The sequence below is a fragment of the Microtus pennsylvanicus genome, chromosome 6 (assembly GCF_037038515.1).
Source record: "Microtus pennsylvanicus isolate mMicPen1 chromosome 6, mMicPen1.hap1, whole genome shotgun sequence".
Classification (NCBI taxonomy): Eukaryota; Metazoa; Chordata; class Mammalia; order Rodentia; family Cricetidae; genus Microtus; species Microtus pennsylvanicus.
The window spans coordinates 90,409,030-90,433,737 of NC_134584.1; the positions used below are offsets into that span (position 1 = coordinate 90,409,030).

Consider the following 24,708-nt stretch of genomic DNA (forward strand, 5'->3'; position numbering starts at 1 on the left):
ACACGAAAAGTTTTATAGAAGAGCAGGTTCTGATGTAAGAAGCTCCCAAACTTGAGTATCAGGAACATTTTTAAAAAGGTATTTCTGTAGCCAGCCAGTGGTAGTACACTGCTAATCCTAGTACTCGGGAGGCAGAGGTAGGCAAAACCCTGAGTATGAGGCCAGCCTGGTCTTATAGAATGAGTTCCAAGACAGAACAACACAGAGAAACCCTGTCTTGAAAAACCAAAATCCAAACCAAATCAAAAAGCTATTTCTGAAGTTGGAGAATTGACTCAGTAGTTAAGAGCACTTGTCGCTATTGCAGAGAACCTGGAATTGACCCACTCAGCAGCTGACAACTATCTGTAACTCTAGTCCCAGGGGATCTGATACTTTCTTCTGACCAACTCCAGCACCAGGTTGGTGTGTATGTGGTGCACATACACACACGAAGGCAAAAGACTCATACACATAATAATAGTGATAATCAAATAAATCTACAAAGGAAAGATATTTCTATTAGAAAATACTACAAATGCCAGTATCAAGAAGATATGTTCTCTCTAGACATTTTCTATCATTTGGATAACTTTATAAGTCTACCTACAAATCACACATTGTATATTAATATTTCAGAAAAAAGAATGTTCAGAGTACTATCAGGTGGCTTACCTGAAATTATTTGGAAGGTCAGAGTCTTCCCCATATGTTGAATAGATTAAATCAGAATCATCTTTGCTGATATTGGCAAATGTGGAGTCGTAATGTGGGGCATAAGAACTATAGGGTCCATAATTCAAGTATAACACTGTTAAAAAAAATTAAATACTACAGTATCGTTTAAACTGTTAATACACCTTTTGGTTTTATTAAAAGACAGTATTTTCTAACTTCACTGACGTGTATATAAATCTAAGAGACACTCCCAATAGGTACAGTCACCCTCAGTATACTTGGGGATTGATTGTTGCCCCCACAGATATATTTGCTTGGAGCTTTAGGCAACTTGAAGAACCCAGTGTGATATAAATAACTGTTATACTGTACTTTTTTAAAAATTGTTTTTATTGAGCTATATATTTTTCTCTGCTCCTCTCTCCTCCCCTTCAACCCTCTCCCATGGCCCCCTTGCTCCCAATTTACTCAGGAGATCTCATCTTTTTCTACTTTCCATGTTATACTGTATTGTTTAAGAGATAAGGATAGTTTCTGTCCTTCTGTCCTATTTCTGCCTGGTTTCTATGAGTTGGTGCTGGATACAGACGGCCACCTGGACTGCAGAGCATTGACACAAATGAGTTATTACCACAAAGAAGGGAGGAAAAAACTCTGCATATTAACAGCCAATTTTTCAGTTTCTTTTGAATCTGATGATAAACTGCTATTGCAAAAATATCAAGAAAGGCAGTGAATGGAGCAATGAATAGCAAATGCACTTTCTTTTCCCAACTCCTGGAAACAGGCAGGAGCCTCACCTGGGGTTACTCTGTTCCTTTTATCCTCCTTGAACCCCTGCAGGGTGTTCACTCCAGACTGCAGTCTTCCAGTAGTCATCCCTAGTCTCACAGGGCAGTAGCCTGGTTCTAGGACAGAAAACCCAGCACAATGAAGGAGGCACACAGAGATTCAGAGATGTTATCAATGCACTATGAAAGAGGTGGGCAGATTTTACTCTACCCATTTCTAAGCTAAGCTAATTTGAATTCAGAAGGTATGTGGCGTAGATCATAAAACCTAGACCTCCATTATTCTCCAATGCTTTGTGGGATTCTCCATCATCATGTTACACTTCATCTAAAAGTAAGATTTTTATAAAATAGCTCCCCCGACATATTGGCACACACTTATAAACCAATACTAAGAAAACAAAGGCTTTTTTAGATAAGATCTCATGTAGCCTAGGTTGGCCTTAACTTGCTATGTAGCCAAGGATGACCTTAAATTCTCGATTTTTGCCACCACGTGTCACGTGCTTGGATTACAGACATTTACCACACCTAGTTTCTATAGTGCTGGGCATGGCTTTGCTCATGCCAGGCAAGCAGTCTATCAACTGAGCTAGTCCTATTATTGGTCACTGAATGCAGGTTCAACCATTAGTCTCCAAATGTATCAAGCAAGCTCTTCCCTTAATTCCAGGATTCTTCCCATGGGTCCCACTGCTATTCCCTGATCATGTAGCTCATTTATGACATCACCTAAATATCATTTCCTTAAGGAAGCTCTCCCTTCCCATCAAATGCTAGGCAGCCACACCCTCCCTCAGCTCCAATTATGGCTGAACTAGTCTTCTGGGGTACTTGTGATTGAAGACAAGTATTTAAGGAGTACCCAGTTCTTGGCAGACATCTCTTTCAGTGATGCTTCATGTGTTCTCACTACCTTACCCTCCAGGGTGTTAGGGTAAGGGACTTGTCTCATTTGCTCCCTTCATACACCTAGTTTCACTTACGCTGGACTCCAAAGACAGTGACTTGCCCACAGCAAATAATGACTACTGGACATTACTTCCTAAATGTAGGAATTCTGTTATTACCCATTTCTACTTTCCTACTATGTTTCTTATGACAGTATGAAAATGTATTATTATATTAGACAAATTAACCTAAGTAGAAGTAGAAGCTAAGCTAGTTGTTCTACGAAACACATAGCATCCAGCAAATTCTTAGCAGCTAACAGTTGGATTTATCATTGCATGTTCCCCCCACCTGTTCTACCTCAGTAGAAGCTTAGAGCCAAAAACTATGGACAGAACCCTCTCAAACTGTGTACCTAAGTAACAATCCTGTGAATTGTTTAGCAGGTATTCCATCAGACTAACACACCACTAATACAGCTCTGCAAATAGTACCAGGTTCACACAGTCTTAAACTGTGATCCTACCTCCAACAACGGGCTCAACAGGATGAAGAAGTCCCAATGTTGTTGTTCCATCTGGTTTTCTTCTTTCAAATTCACACTGAAATGACCGAAGTTATCAGGTGGAATAAAATTTAACACATTCTATATATACAGAACATAGCTATCAAATGAACATATAGGCTATTATTAAATACAGAACACCAACTTTCATAGCCATCTCTGTCTACAGGCACTGATGGGTTAGAGAAATGGAAGATGAAGAAATACAATTTGGAAAAGCTGTGTGGGCCATTAGTTTCCCAAACCATAAAAAAACAAAACAAAACAAAAAAACTATCAGAACTAATATGGACTCACAGACTGCTGGGGGCTGAGGTACAGGAGGGGGCAAAAACTTACCCAAAGCCATGTATAACTCTACTTGGTTGTAAAACCAATGTAATCAATAGGGTAAGTTCAAAAGAGCAGAATGTATGTTGTTAAAAGTCTGCTGCCAAGCATGGCAGCGCACACGTACAGCTCCAGCATTCTGAGAGGCTGAGACAATTAGATTGGGACTTCAAGGACAATCTGGGCTACATAGTGACACCCTATCTCAAGAAACAAAATAAAGTATATTATCCACACCTCTCCCAAAGAAAACCCCCAGTAATAGAGAATAGGATAGTCATACTTGATAGAGTCTCTTGTGCATATGGTAGGGATGGAGAGTTCTATGCAGATAAAAAATTAAAAGTACAGAAGAAACTAAAAAGCTGCTGGTCTCAGAGACAGGAGCCAGTGGGTGGAGGGAAAGAGAGCCCTGACCTGACTGTTTGCCAGCCGTCTCGTTAGCTTGCCTCCTGACTCCTGGACAACGCGCTCAATCTGCTCGTGCTCCTTTTCCGAGTTGCTGCCTCTCCATTTGTCTTCAAGCACGTCTTTATCTTTCCTGAGACACATATTCACACAAAGTTAAAATGAAATGCCTAAATAAGATGAAAAATATTGAAAGCTGAGCACAGTAAGTGGAGACACTTGTCCTACAGCCATCACCACCACTCCCCAGCAACCTGGCAAAGAGTCCCAAGTGTTACTTGTATTACACAATGTTTTTTCTGGGTACAATCATGAAAATAAATTTTAATTCAGGTATTATTTTGAAGAGGAAGTATACAATTTAAACTTTCTTTGAATTATGAGAGCAGAAACCCCAACTGTTGATTCTAACTTTCTGTATGGGTAGCAGTGGGTATCAGTGGTGTGAGTGGGTAGCACAGACGACTGTCCAGCACCATGACCAGCTCTTCAATGGAAAACATGTGCACACCTTAGTGCCAGCCCATGTACACAGGAATCCCTAAATCTTTATGGAGTGAAGTTATATAATACACTATATTAGAGCTATATAATAGTTCTATTGAAACAAACTCCTTAATTTGCTGTAATACAACTAATAAAAATGTCTATTTGGAACTGTTCTGTGAGCTGTTTGGTTAATTTTCACAGTGCTCTGTGTGACAAGAGGGAAGACACTATTAAGACAGATCTTTATGCCAAGAAAGGTAGTACTGATACACGGGGACTTGGTTTGCCCAAGTCAAACTTCATCAATATTCCTGTCTTGCTTTAAAACTGAAGTTTAATACTACTTTTGGTTATATATAAAGGATATTCAATCATACCACAAGGATATGTGCTCAACTATGTTCATAGCAGCACTATTTGTCATAGCCAAAACCATGAAACAACCTAAATGCCCATGGACAGAATAATGGATAAGAAAAATGTGGCACATTTACACAATGGAGTACTACACAGCAGAAAAAATAATGACATCTTGAAATTTGTGGGCAAACGGATGAATTTAGAAAACATCATACTGAGTGAAGTAACCCAGATCCAGAAAGACAAATATAATATGTACTCACTCATAAATGCCTTTTAGACGTAAAGAAAAACCAGCCTACAATTTACAAGCCCAGAGAACCTAGACAACAAAAAGGACCCTTAGAAAGATGTACATGGACCTAATCTACACGGGAAGTAGAAAAAGACAAGATCTCCTGAGTAAACTGGGAACATGGGGATTATGGGAGAGGGTTGAAGGGGAAGGGAGTGGAGAAAAATATATAGCTCAATAAAAATCCTTTAAAAAATAATAAATCCTTTTAAAAAATAAAAATAGGGCAAGTACAAAAACAAAACAAAACAAACCCCACAACTTAACCTTCATATTCCAAGATGCATTACTTTTTATTATCCTTAGTGGGGCTTCTGAAGGCTTGTGTTTCAGCATCTCCAGAGTCTTCCCTCTCTCGTTGCCAGCAGCCACTGTCCTCCCCACTCTGAGAGGCATCTGTTCTATCTTTCTGCTTCCGAGTTTTCTGCAAGTCCGCCATGAAGTCTATACTCTGCTTCAGGCTCTGAATTCTCTCCTGAAAGTATTAAAAAAAACAATACTGTATGGGTGTCACTGAGAAATGCATTTTCTGCCATGAAAGCCTGCACTATTATTAAGGAGGAAAGAGAACACCAAAGGAACCAGACAGTAAGGTCCACTTATCTCAGACCTCTTAATTTCCAATGTAAGCAGAGGTTTTACAACGATACTGTGTCATGAAAAAGTCAATAGAGGACAAAATATGAACTGGGGCTAAGAACGACTGAGGATTTAAGCTCTGGAACACTGAAGGATCTCTATATTCCAGAGTCCTATGGCCATCACATTTTGTTGTGTGAAAACACAGGCTAGGGAAAATAAGTTATTGCTCGAAGACTTTCCTTTCCATAGTGCATAACGTTCTTACTAAACAGAAAAGGCTCGGCTATTTTGTGAAGCATATGCTCAATTTTCCACTGCAATAATGTGCTGGAAAAATTTCACTAGGGGTTTGAGTTTTTTTAGAATAAAGAGAACAATTCTGTTCCCACAGACTACTGTCTTTTAACTAGAGTTTCCACTGGATAAACCAGAAGCACTAGCTCCTGAGTACTGCACTTTACCAGCGTGGAAAGCTTCTGTGCAATAACAGAGACTGGTCACATAACAAAAGAAATGAGTGACTCTCTCTAACACCTACCCTCCAGACCTCTTCCTCTGCACTATGGGGGGAGGGGCGTACATGACAATACCCAACAGCATGACTCCTGCTGTTTTTACTCAACATTTTGTGTTTTTGAGACAGAGTCTCAGATAGCTCAGGGTGGCCCCAAACTCATCATGTAGCTGAAGATGATCCTGATGTTCTGGGCCTCCCTCCCCAACCTTTATGTGGTCCATACTGGGGACTGAATCTATGGCTTCATACATGCTTTGTAAAGTACTCAGCCATCTGAACAGTCTTCAGCCTCTTACTTGCCCTTTGTGATAGTCTGCATAAGAATGGCACCCACAGGCCCATAGGAAGTGGCATTTATTGGAGGTGTGGCCTTGTTGGAGGAAATGTTGGGGGGCGCATCTTCGAGGTTTCAGATGCTCAAGCCAGTCCAGTGTAGCAGTCTCTTCCTGCTGCCTGTGGTTCCAGAAGAACCCTCAGCTCTTTCCCCAGCACCATGTATGTCAGCTTACATGCCTTCATGCCATGATCATAGTGGATTAAACCTCTGAACTGTAAGCAAGCCACAATCCAATGTTTTCCTTTATAAGAATTGTTGTGGTCATGGGGTCTCTTCACAACAATAGAAACTTTAGTTAAGACAGAAATTGGTACAAGAGACTGGGGTATGACTGATAGGCCTGACCATGCTTCTGTTTGGAGGAATGTGAATTTTGGATTAGAAAAGCAGTTAAAGATGGGTGTGGTAGCACGCCTTTAATCCCAGCACTCGGGAGGCAGAGGCAGGCGGATCTCTGTGAGTTGGAGACCAGCCTGGTCCACAGAGCTAGTTCCAGGACATGCTCCAAAGCCACAGAGAAACTCTGTCTCGAAAAACCAAAAAAAGATGGGTGTGGTGATGCCGGGCACGTGTATCAGGGGCATCCCTGCACGGAGACCTAGAGGTCATTGTGTGAAGCTGTGAAGGTGAAGTATGGATTTCCTTGGAGAATCCAAAATATTGGAGATGTCAGAGCTGGGGAATAACTGCTGTATGGTGTCTCTCCACAACAATAGAAACCCTAACTAAGACAGCTTTTAAAGTAATTGTAAAACTATGAAGTGATGTATCAGACTAAAGAAATGAAGACATAGCTTGTTCCCTATCTTCTGGGGAAAAGCAGTACCAGCAGTTACCATTTCAACTCTTTCTTCTGAGCATGGTATACTTTTTAGTGAACTGCACACTCAATATTTGGTAAACAAATTAATAAATTATTTATTAGTAAACAGTAAGTATTTGTCCTCCATATCATTATAGTCTTTAGTATTCTAAAAATTACAATGTATAATAAATAGTTATTTAATTAAAAATATAACTAGCCATTTAGACTCAAATTTCCACTAAACATGGTCAATAAACCTCTCTAGGAGTCTTATTTATTCCGTCAGGGCAAATTTCTGCAGTGGAGGGTGAAGGAATACTTATTGTCAAACTTTCTTCCAGGAAGATTTAATCAGTTTCTAGTATGACAGTTTCTCTGAATCAGTGCCAAACTGAACAGTATTATTAAAATAAAACCAAAAATATACCACTCAGCATGCTTTTTAAAAATGTGCTATTTTACTCCATACTTCTGGACAGTAGTGAATTTGGCTATTCATTGTATGCGTCACTCGGGTCATGCCTATTTATCTGTGGATCTGTAGTACTGACAGTAGACTGATACTGTACCCACTAAATACACAGCTAGACAAACGGGCTCATCTTACAAAATTCTCAGTAATTTTTAAGTTTCCATCCCATTATTTTACAAAGCACAAGCTATAATAAAAATCATTTAGGGACATTGTTAAACATAATGTGCATAATGCTTAAAGCATAAAAATTTTCTAAATTTAGGGATGCCACAGGAAGAAGTTTAGTTTTACTTTGAAAGAAATGCTTTTTGTGTGTGTGTAATTCGTGTCTCCACATAAGCATGCATGCTATTTAACACAGCCTCCCTCCCTTCCAAGATAAGTCTCACTAAATCCTGGGCTCAAGACACCATTTGCTTTAGTGTTCCAACACTTGATGGAGTGCCTGCCTCTGTAGCAGACAACTCCGAGTTAAGCACCAACCCTACCTACAGGAGGAATGCTGAGAAAGGCTGCAGAGCCAGGTCACCTAGCTGCTAAGCAACAGCAGAACTAGACGCGTCCTTAGTCTGATTCCAAGGCCACCGCACTACAAATACTGCTAGGTGTACCAGAAGGTAGTATTCTACTCAAGTATTTGACCATCTTTCCTTTGTTTTACTTTGCCGTTTTAAGACAAGAACCCCATTGTGTAGCCCATACTGGCCCCAAACTCCCAATCCTTCTATTTTCATCTCAAGTGTTGCGATGATATCCCCATGCCTGGCCATCAGTTCTTTCTTTATAAAAATAACACATGTACTAAGTACTAATATTGGGTGTAATGGAAAAAGTGACGACTGTTACCATTTTTCAATGACTACTCATAAGACCTGTCTCTGAAAAGATACCATTCATGGAAAAGCGTGTAGACTTTCTTGGGAGCCTACACTGCTAGACTAAGTAGTGGTAACTCAGAAAGTTAAAATTTAAAGGTTTATAAATCACCATTGTAAGGATCCCTTCCATTTAGAGTGGAAGTCAAAAAGAAGGCTAAACACAAGAAAGTTACAGCTCCAAGACATCTTTAAAAATCAAGACAAAAGAAGAGAAGGAAAAGGGGACAAGCTAACCTTCCTGTTCCCAGTAAACTTTAGAAGACTACGAAATCTTTAGTTATGCTGACTATAGTATTTAGACAAAATAGTGGCAAGTCGGGATTAAAAAGAACAAAACAAAACAACACTAGATTTTTCCTTGAAAATCCATTACACGCTGGGTGGTGATGGCACATACCTTTAATTCCAGCACTTGGGAGGCAGAGGTAGGCCGATCCCTGTGTGTTCAAAGCCATCCTCGTCTACACAGCAAGTTCCAGGATAGCCATAATTATATTATAGTGAGACCTTGCCACAAAACAACAACTACAAAAACCCCAACAAAACACACACACTCGCCCTCCCCTTTCCAACTCTCAAAATTATTTTGGAATGAAGACTGTATTTGCTCAATGAACTTTTATAACAAGCAGGTCTGGGTTTTTAAATGTGGAACATGGCTTCATTCTAGATTCTGATAGTCTTTCTACAAGAAAGGAAACAAACATTTTACATTCGCCTTTACAAATTTTGCTAAACAGATTTTAAATTTTAGAACTGATATCTAAATATTAGGAATGTAAGAATAACCACCAATTCAAATGTTTTCCTTTTCCTAGGTAAGCTGATTTAAGAATCTCTCAGAGCCAGACATCTGCACATGAACTCTTTCTTCAACTGTAGAAATTTAATACAGGTGATGACCAGACAAACCCAGAAAACCTATGTGAATACGGGACTAATTTCTGCCATCCCTTACTTGCTCCAAGCCTGAGCTTAAGCTCTTCATTCTGATTCCTTTCTCCTTCTGTATGTATCTACATTATAATGAAACTCAAGTTTTCTTTGTTTAAAGCCCCCATCTCTAGCTGTTCTTCCTGTCTCTTCCCTATTTTAGCTCTTATTTGGAATTAGACATGTTATGCTGGAAGTCATGTTGGAGACCACAGATAAGGCCTTTTTTTTAAAAATGGGTGAAACTCACTTTCTTGTCACAATCTATGTGCTCTCTCCTGCAACTGGATTATGGCTTGCCTTCTTTATTATGCATTGATTATCATTTCTTCAAGGAAGGGACTTTTCTTGTACAGAGGTAGTTTTGAAAAATTTCAAGTTATTTCTCATTCGTATATTTTGTTTCTTACCAATACAAGTCATGTACTTCACTAGGAAGTGCAGGGCTGATCAGAACATTAGATTCCATCACTAAAGTAAACAGAACTTTTCTCTAAAAGACCTCATACTTCATCCAATTTTATTCTGAAATTCTGACTGCTGCTTCTCCCACAGCAAAATAAATCTATGAAGAGACTTCAGAGAAATAATTACAGTTGATTGTTTGCCTACACATGCATAAAGCCCCAGGTTTGAGTTCCAGCACTGAATAAAATTGGGAGTGGTGGAATAAGCCTCTATCTCAGTACTTAGGAGGTGGAGGTAGGAGGACTATCATCCTTGGCTAAACTGTCCATTCAAGGCTAGCCTTGGCTTGTGAAATGGCTCAGAAGGCTGGCACTTGCCACCAAGTGATGTGGGAAGGTCATCTGTCTATCTGTTGCTTTCATTGGTTAATTAATAAAGAAACTGCTTGGCCTGATGGGTCAGAGCATAGGTGGGTGAAGTTGACAGAACAGAATGCTGGGAAGAAGGGAAGTGAGGGCAGATGCGATGGAGCCAGCCACCAGGTCAGACATGCTGAATCTTTCCCGGTAAGCCACCGTTGGTGCTACACAGATTATTAGAAATGGGTTAATCAAGATGTGAGAATTAGCCGATAAGAGGAAGAACTAACAGGCCAAGCAGTGTTTAAATAAATACAATTTGTGTGTTGTTATTTCTGGTGTTAAGCTAGTCGTGCAGGGAGCCGGGCAGGATGAAAAGCAGGCCTGCTCGCCTCATCACTACAACCAAGCTTGACAATCGAAGTTTAATCTTCAGAATCCATGTATCAGAAGAGAACTGATGCCCTACAAATTGCTCTTTGGCATGTGGGTGAACAGGTGCATTTGCACACATACACAAATAAATGGAATAGCATAACTTTTGAAAAAGAAATGACTGGCTAGGTGGTGATGGTACACACCTTTAATACCAGCATAGGGGAGGGAGAGGCAGGTGAAATCTCTGAGAGTTTGCAGTCTACAGAGTGAGTTCTAGGACAGTCAGGGCTACACAGAGAAACCCTGACTCAAAAAAAAAAAAAAAAAAAGACTATATGTGAGCTTCTTCCTATCTTTTCTTGATAGAAATTTTCTCCTACGTTCTCACTACTTTAACATGATTTGCCAATGAGGAAGATAGTACTTAAGTGAAGATATAGATTTTATAGTGGTTGTTAATTTGTGATAAAGTTTCTTTACCTGACTAAGAATTTTCATCCCTGAGTGCAACAGCTTCTTTGCAGCTTTATAGTAGATGGTCTCTGGCTTATTGTAAATCATTGCATTAGTACACATTAGCTTGAAGTTATCCTAAAAAGAAAGCATCAAGAGGAAAAATGCATTAGAATAAAACTCTTAATTCTTTATCTGAAATCATAGAGACCCTGTAAAAATTTAAAAACCAAAAGAAGACATCTTTTTTTTGTCACCGTTTATTAAATAACAACTACGATTTAAGACCAACAAAATAAATACTTGTAATCTGTTTCTAAATTCTTTAGCATTTTAGTATCTATGTATTAACTTTCAATCTAGAATATAAACCTAAAGATTTTTCAGGCCAGGTGGTGGTGGCATACACCTTTAATTCCAGCACTCAGAAGGCAGAGGCAGGCAGATCTCTTTGAGTTTGAGGCCAGCCTGGTCTACACGAGCTAGTTCCAGGACAGGCTCCAAAGCTACAGAGAAACCCTGTCTTGAAAAAGAAAGTTTTTCAGTACAGTCACACACACAAAAATTTTGGAGGAAATATTTCTAGTTCAAATTTAATAATTCAAGCTGGGTAGTTCATATAATTACAAATATTACCTTCACTTTTTAAGGCAAATTTTAAGTTTGTTATTTATGAGTTAAATATTTCAGTTCAAATTTTAATTAAAAACTGGGACCAGAGCTAAATTATAACAAGTTTTTCTGCCAAATGCAAATAAACTGAGTAAAAATGTTAAAATATTTACACTATGTTAAAATATTTAGACACTACTAGAAATTAAACATAATTTTCAGATATAATAAAATTATGTCAATGCTAAATAAACTATTCAACATCAAGGAGTTGCAACATATAACTGGAATAGCTAAATTATCACTTGGGGCTTTCATTACATCTCAAAGATGTGTATGTACTGAAGCAGAAGCCCTGTACTTTTTCCTGGTGACACATTTTCACATCTGTAATTATGTATAATCGTGCCACTGCCTTACTGTTAAAATGGGAGGAACCTAAACAGAAAAACATCACCCCACAAACCTCCAAGTCCCAACCAAAACCCCTCAAATCTCACTAGTAGTAGTAATGACAGTTTAGAACTTAAAAATAGGGAGATAGACTAAGTTTTTTAAAAAAAAAATTATTAGCAAATTCAAAGTCCACAATAAATTTGCTATCAAGTTAAAATCAAGTGGAAGTGTATATAGATACTGAGCTCTGGTCAAAGGTTTTGCTAAATTCTGGACCTCTCAGAATCTTACAGGAGCTACAGAGGAATGCAAGTGAGGTAAGACATCAGACTGCTATGTACACTCAGGAAACAATCACTTGGCTATAGCTTGACAAGAGAATGATGAGTTTATGAATTGGCAGGAGATGATGACTTTAATGATACTGTGTTGTCTGTTCAAGTAACAAGTTTTATTTTTTGTGATGACTACCTATAACCCCAGTCCAAGGTGACCTTCAGATTCCTTCAATTTTAGCTGTCATGTGGTGAGTAGGCATTACTGCATTCTGTGTGATGGCACTTGACCATTCAAAAAGCTCAATCTATTCACACACTTTCCTTTCTGTGGAAAGCTCCAGAAGGCTAAAATACCCATTTCAAATGCTGAAAAGCTTTGACTTACTTAAACATCTCAGGGGACAAACCCCTACTCTCACCTGTGACCACAGAGAAAGATCAACAACAAGCAAACAAACCAACCCCACCAACTGTAAAACTCTTTTCTACTGAGCAATAAAGTTTCAGACTGATTTTCACTAGATGAAAATATGTCAGAAAAAAAAAGTAAGTAAGTAAGTAAGAAGGTGGAATTCAGGTTTTCCAAGTCAATTATTAAAACTAAAATTGAAGCAAATTAGATGCTGGTAGTCTGCATAAATTTTAGTTGATTAACATGTGAATTAAAAAAGAAAAAGAATAAGTAAAAATGTTTACTGTTCCACTTCTTTCTGCAACTGATTAGCATTCATCTTGCAGGTTGGTTGAACACTACCATATGGGACCTTCCTCTCTGCCAAAAGCCAGTACGTGTGTATGTGTTCTAATGCAAACTTTAACAACACCTAAGGTTAATTTAAGACTTATATGAAAGCACATCCCTGAAATCAACATATACTCAGACCATTTGAAGAGGAAAGAAAACCTAAAACAAGAAACACACATGTTGTCCTGGTGGCTCCTAGACTGTTGTGGGTGTGTGTTTCTGTGTGTAGACGAGAGGTAGATGTCAGTGTATTTCTCTCTCACTGAACCAGGAGCTCAATATTTCAACTAGACTAGCTGGCCAAAAACATCTCAATCAGTCTGTTTCCACAGTGTCTGCCTACAAAATGCTCAGGTAAACAGGTTACCTGCCTTATGTGGGTGTTAGTGACTTAAACTCAAAGTCCTCATGCTTTGTATAGAAAGTATTTTAGTCAATGAACCGTCTACCCAACCTCCTTAGATTATACACATACACACATATATATAATTTTTCAAGACAGGGTTTCTTTGTAGTTTTGGAGCCTGTCCTGGAACTAGCTCTTGTAGACCAGGGTAGCACTGAACTCACAGAGATCCGCCCGCCTCTGTCTCCCAAGTGCTGGGATTAAAGGCATGCGCCACCACCTCCTGGCCCTTCTATATAATTGTTGTTCCTTCTTCCTCCCGCAGACTTGGGATTACGTCCAGCACCTTGTGTATTAGGTAAGAGTTCTCCTCTATCATCAAACCACACACTCTCAGTCCCCTTCTCTTCAAAAGTCGAGAATGCAGTGTGCTGAGATAAATACAGTCAGAGTAAACTCAGAGAACAATTAATTTTCATCAAACTGGAAAATACAATTAAACTTTCCTGTAGTATTTTAATTTAATTTATTAATAAAATAATGTGTTTATGTGTGCAAGTGTGCCATGATGCACGTTTGGCAGTCAGGACAACTCTAGGGAACAGGTCCTCTCCTGAAACCTCATGGGAACTTAGGGATCATGGTTTGTGTACAAATACCTCTACCCACTGATCAACCTTGTCAGCCCAAGAGAAAAATACAGACTTTGGACATTTAAAATAAATAAAATTATTTAAAAATGAAGGTACAAATAAAGACTGAATATCAGATTGCTGGCTGGTAGCAGCAGCACACGCCTTTAATCCCAGCGCATGGGAGGCAGAGGCTGGTGGATCTCTGTTAGCTTGAGGCCAGCCTAGTCTACAGAGTGAGTGCCAAGAAAGCCAAAAGATACACAAACTAAAGAAGAATGTGCATCACCATGACTGGCAACTAAATACAAAAAATAACCTTTATTTACCTATTCTGTACACATACATACAGCATCACATGTAGTACAAGTCAGAGGACAGCTCTGCGGAGTTTGTTTTCCCCGCTATCATGGTGATGCTGGGACTCTAAGACATATTTGTTGATTTTCTATTTTACACAGGATCCAAGAGTTTGACTCTCAGTTAAAATGCATTATACTTTAGTCTGCTTCTCTAATAAAAGCTAATGAGTGACATCTTGTGGCATTCACCTATAATCCTAGTCCCTGATAAGTGAAGGAAGGCAGGAGGATCAGTTCAAGGCCAGGATAGGCTAAAAAAGATCCCATTATAAAACAGAATAAAACTACTAATTACAGTTACCTTTAGTTCTTCTATGGACTGGTAGTCATTATTCTTGATCTTTTCCTTCATGGTACTAAAATCCATTGGGTGTTTAATTATCATGGAGTAGCCAGGAGCAATGAAGTCCGTCACAGGAAATGAAAAGAAAGCACTTGGGTCTTTTCTGTACAGGCACATAAAAGGTAAAGTTATATTTATTTCTATCGCAACCCATTGGTACAGAAGCAAAGTCAGTATAATAAATTCTCATAATCAGAAAAAATGTATATACGCTTTTCATTGAAAAATTGAAAAAATGATTTTCAAGACCAACTAACAATAAGAATCAGAGACTTTAAACAGCAGGGCTCCCCCTCCCACCAGGGTCTTACTGTATAGTTCTAGCGGTCTTAGAACTCACACTGTAGACTAGGCTGGCCTCGAACTCACAGAGACTTACCCTGTCCCTGCCTCCAGAGTGCGGAATTAAAGGCAAGTACCACCACCACCTTGCTAACAGCAGGACTCTTTTTTTTTTTTAAATATTTATTTATTATGTATACAATAGTCTATCTGTGTGTATGCCGAAGGCCAGAAGAGGGCACCATGTGGTTGCTGGGAATTGAACTCAGGACCTTTGGAAGAGCAGGCAATGCTCTTAATCACTGAGCCATCTTTCCAGCCCCTAACAGCAGGACTCTTAAGGCACAGAACCTCTTTTAGAAAAGTAACCTATCAGCAGCACCTTCTATGAGTGATCTAGACTAACTGCCCAGTGACTCAGCCTGGTTTAACTATGAATACACACCTATAAGCTTTCTTTCTGGTTCTGTACCATAAAAGCATACTTTCCCATCAACTAACATATCTGTTATGTAAATGTGGAACCACCTCCCCCAAGACATTTAAAAAGTTCCTATTGGGGGACTGGAGAAATGACTCAGAAGTTACGAGCACTGGCTGCTCTTTCAGATGTCTGGAGTTCAATTCCCAGCAACCACATGGCGGTTCACAACCCTCTATGAGATCTGGTGCCCTTTTCTGGTGTGCAGGCAGAACACGGTATATATTAATAAATAAAATTTTAAAAAAAGAAAAGTTCCTATTGGATTGTGGTGGAAACTGATGGGATATGGGGCAGGGTTGGGACTGGGCATAGGAGAGCCTGTTTAGGTCCACTATGCAGCAACATCCCTCTGGTTGTTCTCTTGTCCATCCGTCTGTCACCCCAAAGCAACCCATCTGGAGGCAGTGACCTTGGAAAGTTAACAGTCTGTGTAATCCTCCTGTGCTGTCATCCTTGTGGTGACTCAGAAGCCCTATGTAGCCTATAGGCCCTGGCCTGCCTGTTTCATCCAGCTGCAGATAGATGCTCAGGACTGAAGAGGTCACAACACACAACAGGATAGGCAAATAGAGGAGGAAATCCTAACCTAATGAAATGTGTACAGCACCTTCAGGGGCTTTAAAAAGCCTCCTGTGTCAGAGTATCTCACCAGAGCAGGCCTATGAATGTTGTATAATTATAATGGAAGAAGGGGTACTGTTTCTTTACTAGATACTGAACAACTGAGTTCAATCCCCAGGACCAACATGGCTGGAGGAGAGAACTGATTCCTAAAAGATACTCACACACATGCTATAGCAAGCACATGCATACCCCACCCCCCCACACCCTTTATATGTAAAAACTAGTGCTTTCTACCACAGGTTCATTCTTAACTCTGGCTGTACATTTCAAGAGTGGGATAGGGAAGGCTAGCCCCAACCTCACTATAGCAAGACTTTCTTATGAAGAAGGCACCAAGTCATTGGTGTATCCAGGGTTCAGTGGCATCCGCATATGGCATTAGTATGTTTAATATTGCCAGGATTGAGTATCCATGCTCTTTGGGACAACTTCTTAAACCGTAGGGTGTGACTTCATACAGAGTTAAATAACTGCCAGTGGGAAGGTGTAAAGAAAAATGTGGCAATAGGCAATTGTGGCACACAATTTTAATCCCAGCACGTGGGAGGCAGAGGCAGGCTGATCTCTCCGAGTTCAAGGCCAGCCTGGTCCACAAATCGAGTTCCAGGACAGCCAGAGATACAACATGGAGGAGATAAATTTCAAGTTGAGCGTAGTGGAGTACATCTTTAATCCCAGCACTCTGAAGGTGGAGGTAGAGGCAGGAGGATTTCTTTGAGTTCCAGGCAGGCCTGGTCTACATAGTAAATTCCAGGACAGCTAGCTATAGAGACCCTCTTTACCAAAAACCAAAAAATAAATAAATGTAATAAATTCCACATTTTAAATGTTTTTATATTTGATCTGTTTATCTACTTTTTGTTATTATACATTTGAGACTACATAAAAATTCCTTGAGTGGAAAGAGGTTACAAGTAGAAAAAATTTAAGCCCTTCTCTACAAAATTAGGCCATTAGACTATTACCCACCCAGCAAACTTGGCATATCAGATTTTGTTAAAGCTTTAACAAATGACTAAAAACAAAATAAGCCACAGCAACAATTTTGAAAACCTGTTTATTATCTTGCCACTGACAGAGCTGGCACATCAGCTGGTGGTTTCCTCACTGGCAGATGATGGCAGAAACTTAGGAGTAAGAATAATTTGTAGCTGGGCAGTGGTGGTACAAGCCTTTAATCCCAGCACTCTGAAGGCAAAGGCAGGAGGATCTTTGAGTTTGGGGCCACCTTGGTCTACACAGAGAGAGTACCAGGACAGCCAGGGTTACACAGAGAAACCTTGCCTCAAAAAATCAAAAAAAGAAAAAAGAAAAAGAGAATAATATATATGTGCTATAAATCTAATAAAAGAGTTGGAACCTGAACTCAGACTGCCTCTAATAGCTAAGCTGCAAAACCAAAAAGTAATGGCAAATTGCAAAAATGTCCAATGTGGAACCCACATGCCGAAGTCCACACAGTACATGGGGTTACTATGAATAACAAGCTTCACCAATGGCTGACCTCTTACCTTTAAGGACAAATTATCTGTTCTTAAAAATCAATCATTTTAATATAGAGACCACCTTATTTTCTGAACAAAAATGGTACCGCCAGAATTGATCAAATACATTTTTAAAAAAATCAGGTTAAACTCTGAACCTCAAGGACGAAGAATCATCCAATCACAATCATATAGTCATATATGACTATACAGTCACAGAATGTGGCCATAGATTCTAATCCTCAAAATGTGCTGGTCACTGTTAGTTTCTCTGACTTTAAATACTTCCTGATGTAGACTTTATTTTTTAGGGTGATATTATTGACAAACAGTCTGCTCTTTTGTTACAAAAAGCAAAACACTTTATAGTCACACCTTCCAACAGGGATACCATAGCAATACTTAACTCTTCTCTGCTGGACTGACAAGCAATAATTTACTGAAATGCAAAGATTAGAGATACCATGTTCTTAGCTATTCCAACACATAAAAAGAGCTAGTCAAAGCCTTGCCTTTAATTCTAGCACTTAGGAGGTAGGCAGATCTCTGTGAGTTTCAGGCAAGCCTGCTCTACAAAGTGAGTTCAAGGACAGTCAGAGCTACATGGTGAAATCTGTCTCAAAAAAAGCAAAGAAGCTAGTAACTATTGACTTTAATTGAGAAGCCAGATGGATGTTGAGAATACAAACTGTATCAGATAACAGGTAACACAGCTAGGAGAAAAGTTCCCTATCAGACTGCAAACCCCACAACCGTCAATCTTCTCAAGTAAAATAAATATCACTGAGTTGGAATTCAAATTGGAATAAAAAGATGCATCAAAATTTTCATTACAGCTGAGCACCTCTTTTCTTTTTATGAACTTAAATTGGTTTATTCTACCTACCAGACTACTTTAGGCAACAATCACTACATTTAAAGGAGCATAAAGCCAGGCACAGTGGCACACACCTACAATCTCAGCATTCAGGAGGCTGAGGCAGGAGGATGATGAATTCCAGGCTAGCCTCAGATTGTGAGAGCACATCTCAAAGACAACATACTCAAATAAGGGTCATAAAACTTACAGCATTTCATTTTATCTTTCAGACTTAATAACTGTTGAACACAGGGGCTAGGTGCTGCATAAACACACAGAAAGGACTGTCCTGTGCTACTAGGAAGAGGGGGGCAGTTATCTGTATTGTTACTGCTAGTTTCAAGTTTTAACATGAGAAACTAATTCAGAAAGGAGAAACTAGACATTTCCTAACACCCTTAAAGTTGCCAGTTGAAACAAACCAAATGAGAGTTCATGTCACCCTCTTGGGACTACTTCTGTTGCCAGGCAAGGTACTTACCATCTACTTTAAAACCAAGTGTGTTTGGGTTTAAGCCCTACAACATGACGTTAGATAACTAGCAACAGAGATGTGGTTTGGACCTCTATCTTCGCCCTTTGAGTTACTATCTTTAGAAAAGCTGGAAAACATTTACCTCTGCAGTTGTCTCATGAGTTGATTCAAAGCTTCCTGAAGGGGTGTCTGTTCTACTTCTAAAGCAAACAGAAAATGTGTGTTAGAAAGATATAAGCTGGCACTTCAGTTTTCTATCTAGATGACTCATCTATGTTTTATTAAACATTTCACACAGGAATTCAATTTATCACAAAAGTGTTAAAGGCTGAGAATAACAAGTCAACACTGAAGCTAACTTAGAGCTCTCATGCAGCAAGAGAAATAAGAGAACTTAGAATAAACTTGTTACAGGTCTCTTAGTTATAATTCAGAAACTAATGCTTGATCCCTTTCCCTCCCAACTCAGGACAGACAGCTCAGGGTAACTCCAACCTTCTTGTCTGGCTAGAGAGCTTGTGAGAGGCTTCTCGGGAGGTAAGTCTAATCTCATAGGGGCATGACACTGGACATCTTTCTCTGCCTCATTCTCCACACGGTCTCGATCCCGCTTTCTTTTATCGTCCTAAATAGAAAAATTGGAAGCAATTTAGAAATATTTCACAATCAACATATTTAAACATATCATTTTGGTTTTGAAGGAAAAAAGGTAGTACTGAAAAGAAGAAATTCTAAATTAAGAAATCTTAGTGTATTTTGCTGCCATCTACTGGACAAAGAGAACATGTTCCTCAAGGAAAAGAAGTGCATTTCTCTATGCCAGAAATAATAGATTAGAAAAATACTACTATTCACACACAAATATATAATATACATCAGAGCAAACCTAAGAATCCCATAACCTTCTGGAAAAATCATGAAACATGAGTGAGCCAACATTAGTGAGCTTTATTCAAGCTGAAGACATGAATAAAGGAGATATACCATGTTAATGAAGTCAGCTCTCTTCAAGCTCATCAAATTCAATGTAATGCCATTCAAAATTGTAAAACAGAATTTTTTATGAAATCTGCAAACCAATTGCATACTTTTTCTTAAAGAGTGAATGATTTAAACCAGGAGAGTTTTGAAAAGGTCACAGTGAGATAATCCGAGGATGTGGATACCTGATAAAGCATTTTCCTGACAGTTGAGAAGGCTTGGTTAGGTTTGATTTCCAGCACCACAAGCAACCAAACAAGCAAGGAAGGAAAGCTACAAAAGACAGTAAGCCTTAATGGCGCTAAGCATTTGTACAGTGAGTGTAAAGACAATGTGGACAGAGGGACAGACGAGCTGAAAGAATGGAATATAAACCCAGAAACCAACCTACACACAAAACTCCAAAAACTTAAGTGTACAGAGCAAAACTTCAGACGTTCAGATAAATGATTCTTGGAGACCCAAGAGTAGGGAATTTTTTCCTTAAGTGAAACACAGAAAGACTGATTCTTAAAAAACAAATTTGATAAATTTGACTTAAAGATGTATATTTTCTGTATACATGTATGCCTGGGTGTATATATGTACACCACATGCATACAGTGCCCATGGAGGCCAGAAGAGAGCCTCATATATCCTGGAACTGGAGTTACAGGTAGTTGGGAGCTGTCTGATATGGGTACTAGGAACAGAACTCAGGTCCCTTAGTAGAGCAAGTGCTCACAACAACTGTCTCTATAGTCCAAATTTGAAACTTATTTATAAATTTTGGTGCCTCAATAAACCCAATAATTCAAGCTAAAATATCTAGCCATAGACTGGGATGAAGTACTTGAAACATAAATAATCATAAAAGGGAGAGCAAGAATAGATACAAAACATTTACAAAACCATGTAAAGAGAGTAAGAACAAAAAGTAAAAAGGACACCACAGGTAATTCACAGAAGGGATGTAAAAACTAGCTCTGGCTTCCTAAGAGTCAGGAACTCTAAACTTAAAAACTAGAAGGCAGGGCTAGAGAGATACCTCAGCAGTTAAGAGGACTGGCTGCTGCTCCAGAGGACCTGGCTTTGATTCACAGGGCGTCTCACACCTCCAGATCCAGGAGATCAATGCCTTCTTCTACCTCTAATGGGCACCAGGCATGTAGTGGCACACACATATATACACAGACAACCCATCCACATTAAAAAATAAAAACTTAGAAGACAGTCATTCTGGTGGGCAAAATTTAAAAGTCTGAACAAGTTTTAATAAAGATGTAGAGAAATAAGACTCAAATACCTTCCAAACAGTGGTTCTCAACCCTCCTAATGCTGCAACCCTTTAATATAGTTCCTCATGTTGTGGTGACCCACAACCATTATTTCCGTGCTATTTCATAAATGTAATTTTGCTACTGTTACGAATCATAATACAAATACCTATGATTTCTGATGGTCTTAGGTGACCTGTGAAAGGGTCAGCAGACCCGAAGGGGTCGTGACCCACAGGTTGAGAACTACTGTGTTCTAGATAGTTGAGTAGGCACAATTAGGAAAGCAGCTATAATTACCTTACAAAGTCTGGAAAAACTTTCCCCCCTAATCTCAGCTATTCCTTTATAAATATCTTAGAGAAACTTCACAACATGATAGAGAACTAGACAAAAGATTATTATTGACTTATGGTTCTCTTTTTATTTTTTCTTTTTTGTTTTTTCAAGACAGGGTTTCTCTGTGTAGTCCTGGCTGTCCTGGAACTCACTATACAGACCAGGCTGGCCTCAAACTTTGGAGTCTGCCCGCTTTTGGCTCCCTAGTGCTAGGATTAAAGGTAAATGCACCATGCCTGGCTTAATGGCATGATGGTTCTTAAGCTGAAATGTGCATTAGAACCATCCAAAGACCTTAAAACACAGGTGGCAAGTCAGGGTCCCCAGAGTTACTGAGCTAATGGTACAAGGTAGAGCTTGAGAACAGACAGAAAGCATTGTATCAGTGACCCCGAAGTGTGATCCCTATGCCAGCAATACCCATGTAACTTGGAAATTTTTATATGCACATTCTTAAGCTCAGAAGAGAAAGTTGAGCTCTTCCTTAAAGAACACAAAACAAGAGGAAAAAAAATAGTTTCAATCTAGGAGTCCAACATCTACATGGTAGAGGTTCTAAAGGAAGAGAAAAAGGAGGAAGAAAATGACCACAGAGATACTTTGAGCAATACCTCAGGATTGAAGGTACAAGTATCTATTATGAAACATTAGGACAATGACAACCAAGGGGACAATCACAAAAATTCCAAGGTCACAAACTAAGAATTAGAATGCAACAGAGTAACTTCTGAATGACAGCCAGAAAATATCTGAAATATGTTTAATTAAAAAAATTTTTTTTCCAAGACAGGGTTTCTCTGTGTAGTTTTGGAGCCTGTCCTGGAACTCTCTCTGTAGATCAGACCTCAAACTCAGAGATCTGCCTGCCTCTGCCTCCTGAGTGCTTGGGATTAAAGGCATGCATCACTACTACCCAGCTAATTTTAAATTTTAAAATGCTTTCAAAATCTGAGAGATGGGGGAATGGAAAGATGACTCAACAATTAAGAACAGTTGTTTTTCCAGAGGACCCAAGTTTGATTCCTATATTGGACAGCTCACAATTGCTTGGAACTCCAGCTAAGGGTGTGACACCCTCTTCTGGGCTCCACAAGCAACTGCATGCACATGCACCAAATTTTAAAATTCGAGAGAAAATACTTTTTAATTTAAATTTCTGTACTGACTCAAACTCTGAGTCTGTATGACAATTCTATCCAAGAGCAAATATTTCTAAACGTGGAAAGCTTACCAAAATCTACCTATACATACTTCCTAGGTTTCTAAACCAGGCAGGGGTGGTGGCATGCATCCACAATCCCAGCAATACGAAGGATGAAAACAGAAAGATCACACTATATATAGTGAGTTCTAGGCCAGCTGCCTACCTGATGTTCAAGTGCCCAAGAAAACAGTCAAGACAAGACGTGTTGAGCCTCACAGGTAAAAACAATTTACAACATGCCCACTTCCAAAGCTCTCAGTTAAAGCAAAGACTCGTGCTTCTGTGGTTTTTGTAATTTAGGAAAAGGTTGTGACTACTGTCATAGTCTACCTAAAGGCAACAAAAACCCGGTCAGAGAGAAATACAATTTTTTCCCTGAATACTTTAAAACATCTTAAAGAGACTATCTCTAAGGCCTGGTTACTCACCAGTGTGTTTACTGACAGGGAATAGGGCATTTTGGCTGTATACAGCAAAAGAATTCTACAACCAAATCATGTCAATTAGTTTTAGGAAGCCATTCAAAGGTAGTAAAAATTTTGTGCAGAATTCTGGGACAATTCCAGACATGGACCGGCTCAACTTTGCAGGGAAAAGTTCTGACTATTCAGCCTACCTTGTAACTTAAGACATCAGCTACTAATTCTTTTTCATTTAGTGAGAAGGGTTGTTTGTACTCTTGGTTTATAATTATTTCAGAAATCTAATCACATTCTCTTCAACCGACTCAAACTCGACTTATTTATTTATTGATTGAGGCAGCTGCATTAAGCAGGACAGGCTGGTCTCAGCCTCCTGAGGGCTGGGATTACAGGCTCGGGCCAACTCGTGGCAGCTGCTGTTTCGGAACAACACCTGAACTCCCGAGGATGGCACTCACTTCTGATGAACGGCTCGGGCTGCCAAACCTCCACGGCTTTCTGGGGAATGACGTCTTATCCTTTCTACATAATTACACAGCGCCCTTTGAAGCAGCTCCTGAAGGCCAGGACTCGCTGCTTACGTGACGTGTGGGGACAGCACAAGTGCTCAAAAGTGTTATAAAGACAGGACTGGCTGAGCTCCTAGGTGACCCAGGCTTCTGGTCTGTCTGACTCCTCTACAAAGCCAGCCGCCTCCCCAGGCGCCCTGGAGTCCCAGTGGAGCTGGTGACGGGGCCATAAGCAACGAAGCCACCTTTACCTTGACCCTTCTCCGCTTCCTCCCCTTCTCTTCCCCCGGTGCCTGTTTCTCTCCTTTCTTCCTCTTTTTCCGTTTTCTGTCCTTGTGTTTGTCATGGTCGCTTCTGTCTTCGAAGAGGCTAGAGTCGTGCCCGGAGCTGCCCGTGGAGAGCTCAGTCACTTCGCTGCCACCCACTTTGAGGACCAGCTTCAGGGGCTTCTCCACGTACTCTGAAACAACAGCAGGGCGCGGGCTGACCGGGGGCAGACCGAGGACGGGCGCCCCACCTCCCAGCGCCCCACGAACACCCGCCGGGACCGGCAGGCCCGGGTCGAACGCCGCCCCGCCGGGGGATCTCCGCGGGTCGGAGCCTTGCGGGCAGAGGCGGCGCGGCTCCGCAGGCAGCCCGGTCGCTCCTCACCCTCGTAGAAGTGGCGGTCCGACTTGTGCTTCTTGTGCTTCTTGCCCATGTCCGACCGGGCCCCAGTGCCCGCCCCCCGCGCCAGACCCAGGCCGTGCGGCGCCGCTTCCGGTCCGGGCCAGGCGAGCGGAGGGCGGGAGCGGGGCCCGCGAGACCCCGCGCCGCGAGGCAGGGGGACGGCGCGCCGGGCGGCGCGAGGCCCCTCACGAGAAGACCAAGCGCGAGACGCGGCCGGAGCGAGAGAGCGGTGGCGGGAGGGCGAGAGGCCGGCACACCGGCGGGAGAGAGGGGCCGCGGGGCGCGCGGGATGCAGGCCGCCGCGCGTGGTGGCTCCTGGCGGCCGGAGGTGGCACTGCAGCCTGCGGTGGAGGGCGGGGCCGCGTCTGGAGGCGGGCTCGGAGGCGGAGCCAGTCTCTCCGACTCACCCCCCCATCTATCCCCCCCCCATTTCCTGACTCCTTTTCACTTTCCTTTGTTTTTGTTTCTTCTCTTTAACAATATTATTAGGCCGGG

At 40.6% G+C, this 24,708-nt stretch overlaps 1 protein-coding gene across 2 annotated transcripts in view; it reads right to left on the reverse strand.

Moving 5' to 3' along the window:
* Positions 1-24,493, reverse strand: part of Brd7 (bromodomain containing 7) — a 33,045-nt gene extending 8,552 nt beyond the window's left edge. The window contains exons 1-11 of one of the 2 annotated variants that reach the window (XM_075976823.1): positions 24,196-24,493; positions 23,796-24,004; positions 19,329-19,458; positions 18,976-19,033; positions 14,584-14,728; positions 10,939-11,049; positions 5,077-5,261; positions 3,652-3,775; positions 2,866-2,941; positions 1,458-1,565; positions 655-790 (exon numbers count right to left, since the gene is read on the reverse strand). In XM_075976823.1, coding sequence (XP_075832938.1) covers positions 655-790; positions 1,458-1,565; positions 2,866-2,941; positions 3,652-3,775; positions 5,077-5,261; positions 10,939-11,049; positions 14,584-14,728; positions 18,976-19,033; positions 19,329-19,458; positions 23,796-24,004; positions 24,196-24,244 — 1,331 coding nt within the window. In that variant the 5' untranslated portion in view covers positions 24,245-24,493. The remainder of the gene's footprint in view (positions 1-654; positions 791-1,457; positions 1,566-2,865; positions 2,942-3,651; positions 3,776-5,076; positions 5,262-10,938; positions 11,050-14,583; positions 14,729-18,975; positions 19,034-19,328; positions 19,459-23,795; positions 24,005-24,195) is intronic. The other variant, XM_075976822.1, reaches the window with a different exon arrangement.
* Between the last annotated feature and the right edge of the window lie 215 nt (positions 24,494-24,708).